Raw genomic sequence first — 8,557 nt, 5'->3', positions numbered from 1 at the left:
AAAAAAAAGAACAAAGACTAAAGAGAGACTGGCTAGAGGAAAGTGAGCACTGGAGGAAAATAAGGAGCAATGAGATATACAATATCAAACACAGACAAAATTAGTTTGAAACTACAAGAAATAGAGAATTTAAAGAAAATGTATAAAAACAACTGGGGTTGGAGGATAGAGACGTGATCACAGATAATCCAGCATGTCCAGGGAAATGAAGACAAAAGGAACAGAGAACACCAGAAAATATGTAATGGCTCAATAATTGGAGCATAATTGTTAAAATGTTGAGAAAAGAAGATAATGTGAAATAGCCCTTTTTCTAAGCTTCACTTGTTTTTTCATGTAATATACAAATTCATTTTTCCAAAAGCGAATACAGGTTTCAACGTCTATCATCATTGGAAAGAAAACACCCTCTTCCAAGTCCCTTCTTTTAACCTTAAAATCAATTTACATATCATAAAATAGGCCAGACATTGCACTGATTCAAAAACAAAAATACATCATAGTGCAGATAATGGCATTCTGTGCACTTACCTGGGGTCGAATAACTTTTACAATATTTTTGAGGGCAGTGTCAGGGGATGGAGGTGAGCAGTCAGGTGTTGGGCCTGTAGAGCTGTTTCTATGGTTACTAGTTCCTGGAGCAGTAATTGCTACCTCAGAGGCATTATCTGTGAATAAAAATAGAATTGCCATGAACCTAATCACTCAGTTTACCTTTCAAGACTCAAAATCACTTTAGTGAACATGAATTGAGATTTCAACAATGCTGTTATCAACTACATGATCTTAATGAGGAACATGCGCAGCATTATAAAGAAATGTTTATTGAATATATTGTTTTCTTTCAGAATGGTATCACCCTCTGTAGTATTATTCCAAGAAGAGTATTATTATTCAATCCATAAAGATAGATTATCCAGCATAGCCGTTAAGACTGCCACTATTCCATGAATGACTAAAACCTTACCTTAAGTAAAGAACATAATTTTTTAAACGATTAGGCTAATTTTTTCCATAATCTTTTAAATGAGTATTAATCTTTCTTAAAATAAAAATGTTATATCTCCCTGATTCATAAAACACAGATTCAAGTGTCCTCGAAGCACATTTCCCAGAAATCTCTCTAGCTATAAAAAAATATCCCAGTGAATTAACCTTGATGAAAAAGTGCAAAATGGTTTTATAATGTAGACAAAGACAAAACTATTATCTCCAAATAAACATACTCTCCTATGTGGTCAACTCTAAATGAACAAAATCTCAAAAATTTAAATTAATCTTTCCTTATGTTGTATATTTGGGGGGTAGGTAAAGAAAATGATGACCTGAAAATCAGCAACATGTGTAACATTTTCTTCATAAGTTTATATCAGAACAAAATAACACCAAATATGCAGTTTGGGAATGTTTAAAATACTTAGAAAAAGATAATGATGAATGTTCCATAAACAACTTCTACCACAAAGAAAAGTTATAATATTTTAACAACAATTTTGCAATCCTCTATGGCTTTTTATGAAAACTATTATAAGTTCAAATCTGCAAAAAATTTAATTCCCTGTTCTGTTTTTAATTAATTCCCAATAATTTTCTGTCCTAGACAGCTAGCTAAATTGACACAAAAGAGACTGAGACTGTGAATTTTTTATAAACCAGCAAGTTTCTCTATTCCATGGCCATTGTCTACAATCCCAAGTGAAAAGCAATAATTTATGAAGGCATCTCTAGCTCATAAATAGCAAAGGGATGAAAACTCTACCCACCACATAAAAATATAATTCCATCTCATAAGGAATCCAGACATAGGCTTGTGAAACAAAAAAATATACAAATGTGACACATTAAATTAAATTGATCATTCATAAAGTAAGTCTTAAAAGTGTCCAGAACTCACTCTTGACTTGGGTTTAATGGATAAGGTGGGATTTAAATTAGCATCTCTAGAATAGTCATGGTTATGCAAGATAGTAGTTTGTGGGGTTGGTCTTCTGAGTAGAAGAGAATAGTAGGAGTGATATTTAAACAGAAACAAAACATCAGTCAACAAGACAATGAAGAGGTGCTCTGATTCTTTCCAATTTGTCCCTGCCTTCTTTCATTCATTCAACCATACATCTAAAAACATTTATTTGGGAGCAATTATGTGTCTGGCATTATGTTACATTCTAAGGATAAATTTTAAAGATCCTCTAGTAGGGAGTTAAGACAATAAAACTATGCTGTATGATATTATAATGGTGGATACATGTAATTTTAATTTGTCCTAATCCATAAAACGTACAACACCTAGAGTGAATCCTAATGTAAACTATGGACTTTGGGTAATGGCAGTATGTCAGTTTAGGTTCACTGATTTTAATAAATGTACCACTCTGGTGGGGAATGTTGGTTAGTGGGGGCAGGACATATATACAGTTACTCTGTATTTCAATTCAATTTTGCTGTGAACATAAAAGTGCTCTAAAAATAAACTCCTGTTAAAATTTTGTAAAAATCTATTCTCTTGAGAAGTATACAATCAAATGTGGCATCAGACATGTAATTTATAATGCAATATGACTTAAGAATTGATAACAGCAAAATGAAGCATGATGAAAAAGCAGGGGGGAAACTGTGACTGTAAAGGAAGATGACTGTGAAAGGCTTCAGTTTTCATACAAGAAAGCTGAAACAGAGCATGAAGATAGAAAGAGCACAGATAAAGCTGTTATTTTACATTAAGAAGTTGGAGATAAGCTGAGATGAGTAAGAAGTTTATTGTATAAAAATTATACTTCATTCTGTAGGCAATAAGAAATTTCGAAGATATTTAAGCAGGGAGTGACATAGTAATAATAATAGCTAATGTTTATTGAACTCCAATGAAATCATGTTAGACCAACTTTATTTTTCTTATCATTTATCATTTATTCTCTCTTGTACTTTTCATCATCATTTCTGTTTGCATTCTAAATAGTTTCTTATATTCATTTTCCAATTTATTGATTTTTTCTTCAGCTGTGTCTAGTCTTCTATCAAACCATTTCTTAACTGCAATTATACTATTCAGTTCCAAAATTTCTAATTGGTTCAAGACTTGAAAACCCATATCCGAAAAAATAGTTGCACACTGATGTTCATAGCAGCATTATTCACAGTGGCCAGGTCATGGAAGCAACTGAAGTGTCCTACAATAGATCGGCTATGAAGCTGTGGTACATATATACAATGGAATATTACTCAGCCATAAGAAGAGATAAAATACTGCCATTTGTGACAACATAGATGGACCTCGAGATAATCATGCTAAGCGAAATAAGCCAGACAGAAAAAGTTGAAAATCACATGACATCACTTATATGTGGGATAGAAACCTAAAAGCAACAAATGAACAAGACAAACAGAGACTCATGGACAATGGACTAGTGGTTACCAGAGGGTAGGGGATGAAAAATGAGGGGGGAGGTAGATGGAGTAAAGGGAGTCAAATATAGGGGAGTGAGGGGAGGGTGAAGTGGGTAAAGGAGATCAAATTATGGTAGCTGAAGGAAACTGGACTTTGGGTGGTAAATAAACAATAGAATATATAGATATCAAATTATAATGTAGACCTGAAAATTATATAATCATATTAACCAATGTTATCCCAATAAACTTAATAAAATTTTTTTAAAAAATAAAAATAAGATAAAAATACTAATTAAAATATTATATATAAGAATAAAAAATTTCTACTTGGTTCTTTTTAAAAAAATTGTCATCATTTGGCATTTTTCAGTTCTCTAATTTTTTCAAGCTTGCTTTTATTTATTGAAAAATGTTAAGTACAGTTGTTTTATTTTTCTGACTCTGAGTCTGATAATTCCAATATCTTAATTCTTCACAGATCTGTTTCTCCGTACACTGTTTCATTACTTGTTTCAGCCTCAATTCTTTGTTATGCGTTACTCAACTTTGGGTTAGAATAAGATATACAACATTAAAAAAAACTTTGTCTTTTAGTAAACGTTAATTCAAAAAGTATCCAAATTTACATTCTAATTCCAGATGCTGAAATTTGTGGAAAATTTGCCTAGTCAATGTTAGACAATTTATTTAAACTCTCTGGATTCCATTTTTCTTAACTTTAACAATAAGAATGATTAATATCTATAATTCTAGGGTTTATGTATGCAGATAAAATGAGAGAATACGCATGAAAAATAACTAGCATGTTATCAGGTGCAGAGTATAGGTTTAATAAATTTGAGTTTCTTTTTCCTTATTAAACCAAATATCAGAATTAAAATAAAATGTGGAAGATGAAAAAATCCAGAGAGAAAAGCAAGAAAAAAACTAGTAATGCTTTTTAGATAATACATCTAGAGTAATAACTATGAGTAATTGGGTAGGGTTTGAGGCATCTTTTAGCTAGTAACGCAAATTTAATTCTGTAGGGACAGAATTAAATTCCAGGAATAAGGGGTGATCCCTTGAGGAATGGTTCACTGCAAGGACTGGCCCTGTTGACGGTCTCTTCATCAAAGCCCAAAACTGCTGGGTAGTACATGTGGACTGTAAGACAAAAGCTTATAAGTGTTTCTTTTAAGTAACTTAATACATAGTAGAAGACAATGGTCAATCAAGTACTAAATTACTCGGAAAAGACTATAAGTATCTCCATCTTCTGAATCTATAATCTGTACCATTACACTGATAATTTGATTTTGTACTACCTTACATTGTTCATTATCTCTTCCAGACTAGGTTATATTTTTTCAGAGACTTATGTTTCTCTTATCCCCCACCCCCCACCCCCATAGCTCTTGGCTCAATACAATCCTTTATAAATACTAAGTGAAATAAAGTGAATAAAGCAAAACCTGAGTGTCAATGGCAACCATCACAATGCCCTTAATTACATGGAGAAAGGTGATCCGGCTTTTATAATTTCATGGTCCTTTTAGAGAAAACCTAAATAAAAAGCATATTCTAGAACATATGTAAGAGTTTAGGAAACTGATTTATTCCTAAAATAGCTTTATTATATTATTTACTTTAAAAATGTCAATTATCTACTGCATTTGCTGAATAACAGCTTATATCTAAGATAGTTTTACATAAACAACCTAAATTTCACACCGGCAGCTAAAAAACATTACCGATGAAAATGAAATAAGGTGTGTAAAAACTGCTTAGAGAAAATTACCGAATATGCTTGCAATTTCAGATGGAAACAGAAACTTATCTCCTAGTCAGATTCCCTTACTACACATTAAATTATGCATTACGATTGTCGGTTATCTCTACAATAATAAGCTTAGGGAGAAAAACTTTTAATTTACTTGAGCTTTTAGAAGAAAAGTATCCTACGAATACAAAATAATTCATGTGCAATGATGCAGTGTAGAATTTTAACATCGCTCTGTAGCATGTACTGGACAGTTAAATGCACCAGAAACCATGTTAGTTGCTATGTCGTGGACAAGTAGGACTGAGATTACTTCTGGCTGGGGATTCGGGAAGGGTGTTATGGAAGAGGTGGCGATTAAGGAGGTCTCTGACAGATTAGTAAAATTTAGAATGAAATAATGGTGGGAAAAGTAATCCAAGAGTTGGAAAAAGGATGAGAAAAATGTAGAGAGATGGAAAAGAGGCACATTAGTTGAATAAGAAACAGTTCGGTTTGAATAAAATATAATATTCATCAAAGTAATACTAAGAAATGGAAGAGCCATATACTTTGAATTTAGGCTTTGGAATCAGACAAATCCAAACTGAAATCCTGGCATATTTAATCTCAGTTTCCTTATCTGTGAAACAGTACTTTTCTCATAGTGGTGTTGTAAGGATAAATAAAGTATGTGTGTATGTATGTGTGTGTTTAACATATTGCCTGGCACATAGTAGGTACTCAATAAAAGTAGCTATTGCTATATATAATAATAATAAATATAAGTAGATAGGCAGCTTGAGGTGTTACTGTGGAAATTCTTGAATGCAACACTAACAATCAAGTAACTATTTAATAATTATTACTCTAGCAATTCATAAAGTACAGTTTTTTATTGTTGGCCTTAAGTCAGGGGTTGGCAAACCTTTTCTGCAAATGGCCAGATAGTTAATATTTTAAGTTTTGTAGGCTATAAGGTGTCTTTCATAACTACCCACCTCTGCTGTTATGGCACAAAAGTAGCCATGGGCAATGTGGAAACAAATGCATGTGGCTGTGTTCCAAGAAAACTTTATTTAAAAAAAAACATGCACAAACCAGATAGGTTGTGGACCCCTCTCATAAGTACTTCTCATAAAAATGTTTTCCCTTTCACAGAGAAATCTAGAATGTTATAATATACATTTAATTTTTCATATTCATATCATATATAAACACTATTCTCATTATGTAATTAAAAACTAAGGTTTTCATTATGAAAGCAGAAATGTATTTATGCAAAAAAAATAACATATTTAATGCAAGGGCAGTGCTTTGTACACAAGCGCTCAATAGATACTCATTGGATAGATAAATAAACAAACAAATAAGACTAATTGAATCTTTTTATTCTAAAGTAACTTTATTTTAGTAATGGGACACAATCCATCATTTCTGAGAGAGACAGTATAAAAATCATAAGTAAAATAGTCCAAATATCTTCTGTTTCAGTATTTTCAGGGAGAACATACCCACTATGAACTAGTTGAGGAAGTTAATATTTAACGATTATTTTAGAGAATTATTTAATATTCAAAATACTACATTTTCACTTTCTCCTAGCGATGTCGTTTTTATTTTTTATTTTTTTAAGAATTAGCAATTCTATTAAATATACTGAAAACTAAAACACTTGAACCTTCTTTGCTGTCACCAACAGTTTTACATACTCCTGTCTTGATGAAGCAGCTACTTGATCCATTAAAATGTGTGGCATGCAGCTGCAGAGAAGATCCTGATCAATCCCTCCCTTCCTCATGGCATTCATGTTTTGTTAAATCTCATCTCTAAAGTATGAGTTGAACTAGTTGATGAGAGGTCACTTCTGAGATTAAGATTATAAACAGACTGTAGGTCCTGTGTTGAGTATGTCATCTGGTCCTCTCACTCTCTCAGGTCTTTTATACTGAGGAAAGCAAGTAACCAACCACACTGTGAGAGGCTCACAAGGCATGGCAAGAAACTGAAACCCTCAGTTCTACAGCCCACCAGGAACCATAATTTATTAAGAACGACATGAATAAGCATGGAAGTGGATCTTTGAAGGCCCAGTCAAGCCTTGAAATGACTGCAGTTCTGACCAACAGCTTGACTCAGAAAGACCCTGAACCGACCACCCACTTAAGCCCCTCCTGGATTCCTGACCCACAAAAACTATGAGATAATAAATATTTGTTGTTTTCAGCCACAAGTTTTGGGGTAATTTGCTATGCAGCAACAGATAGTTAATATGTGAGACATTTGGCTAACATTTATAACATGGACGACATTTTAGATGTTTGAACTACAACAATAAGCAGACTCAGCCTTGTTTTGAAGTTGCTGATTATTTAATGGAAAATATAGAAGGGCAAATATAGTATTAAAAATTGTGTTATTCATGCTGTGTATCAGGCACTATGGGAACACAGAAGAGTGAGACACTAAATAAGAAGACCAGAGAAGGGAGCTAGGTTAAGAGTAAAAAGAGAAAGTAAAGAAGAAAGATTTAATCATTGCCTTGAAGAATGAGTGCCATCAAGCTTTCGAGGAGGGAGAAGCATTCCAGACACAACAGAATATGGAACGGGGCAGAAGCATAAAACCACATTATGCCTTTGGGTAACTATAAATAGCTCAGTTTGGCTAGAGCACAGGACATGTGTGGAAAAGTGAATGGTGATGATGTTGGCAAGATAAAGTATTAAGATGAAAAGTGGAAAGGTGTATGAAAAGAAAACAAAATTGGTAAAAGACTGAATTTTTTATTTTAAAAAAAGTCAGCAACATTGCATTTCTAAAAACATTTTCCTTGACGATATGGTCAAATACCACTTTCATCCATAAAAAGAACAGATTACAAGGCTATCGTCACTTTAAAAGTCTCTACATGGAAAAGGCCACATTTGTATGCTAAAACGTGGAATGATTGGCCAGCCACATCAAGCTGACATTCAGTGTCTGAGCAGCTCCAATCTGTAAAGACCTTTGGTCTTACTTATACCAGAGAAGTTCTTCTAAAGAGCCAACAACTCCAGGGCCGAGAGAACAACAAGGAGCCCAAGGTCTCAATTCAACCACATAAAGTAGTCCCATGAATAGACTGTGGTGGGACAGACTCTATTCCCTTATCCCCTCATTCTTGTTCCTTCCCATTCCTCAACCATGGCAGGGTTTTAGCATAATTATGATAATTACATAATTAGAATTATGCTTTAATTTGTGAGCAAAATAGTAGAAGAAAGGCTTGTTTATCTTATAGATTCTGAACTCCAAAGCGGCTCAAAAACTGAGGAGGAATGAGGGCAGTCACTGACAGTAGAATTTCACCATCCTCCAGCCATGATGGTGCCAAGAATGACAATTCCTTGGCTTGACTAGTGAGAAGGAATAGATTCCTGGGGCAAC

The 8,557-nt window shown here is 33.4% G+C and overlaps 1 protein-coding gene across 1 annotated transcript in view; it reads right to left on the bottom strand.

Annotated features, from left to right (window-relative positions):
* The window catches only part of ANKS1B (ankyrin repeat and sterile alpha motif domain containing 1B), a 678,567-nt gene that overhangs the window by 378,614 nt on the left and 291,396 nt on the right, over window positions 1-8,557 (bottom strand). The window contains exon 11 of the mRNA XM_039878010.1: window positions 532-668. Within this exon, the coding sequence (XP_039733944.1) occupies window positions 532-668 (137 nt within the window). The remainder of the gene's footprint in view (window positions 1-531; window positions 669-8,557) is intronic.

The sequence above is a fragment of the Pteropus medius genome, unplaced genomic scaffold, assembly GCF_902729225.1.
Source record: "Pteropus medius unplaced genomic scaffold, Ma_sr-lr_union100, whole genome shotgun sequence".
Classification (NCBI taxonomy): domain Eukaryota; kingdom Metazoa; phylum Chordata; class Mammalia; order Chiroptera; family Pteropodidae; genus Pteropus; species Pteropus medius.
This window is presented reverse-complemented; position numbering and strand designations above follow the sequence as displayed.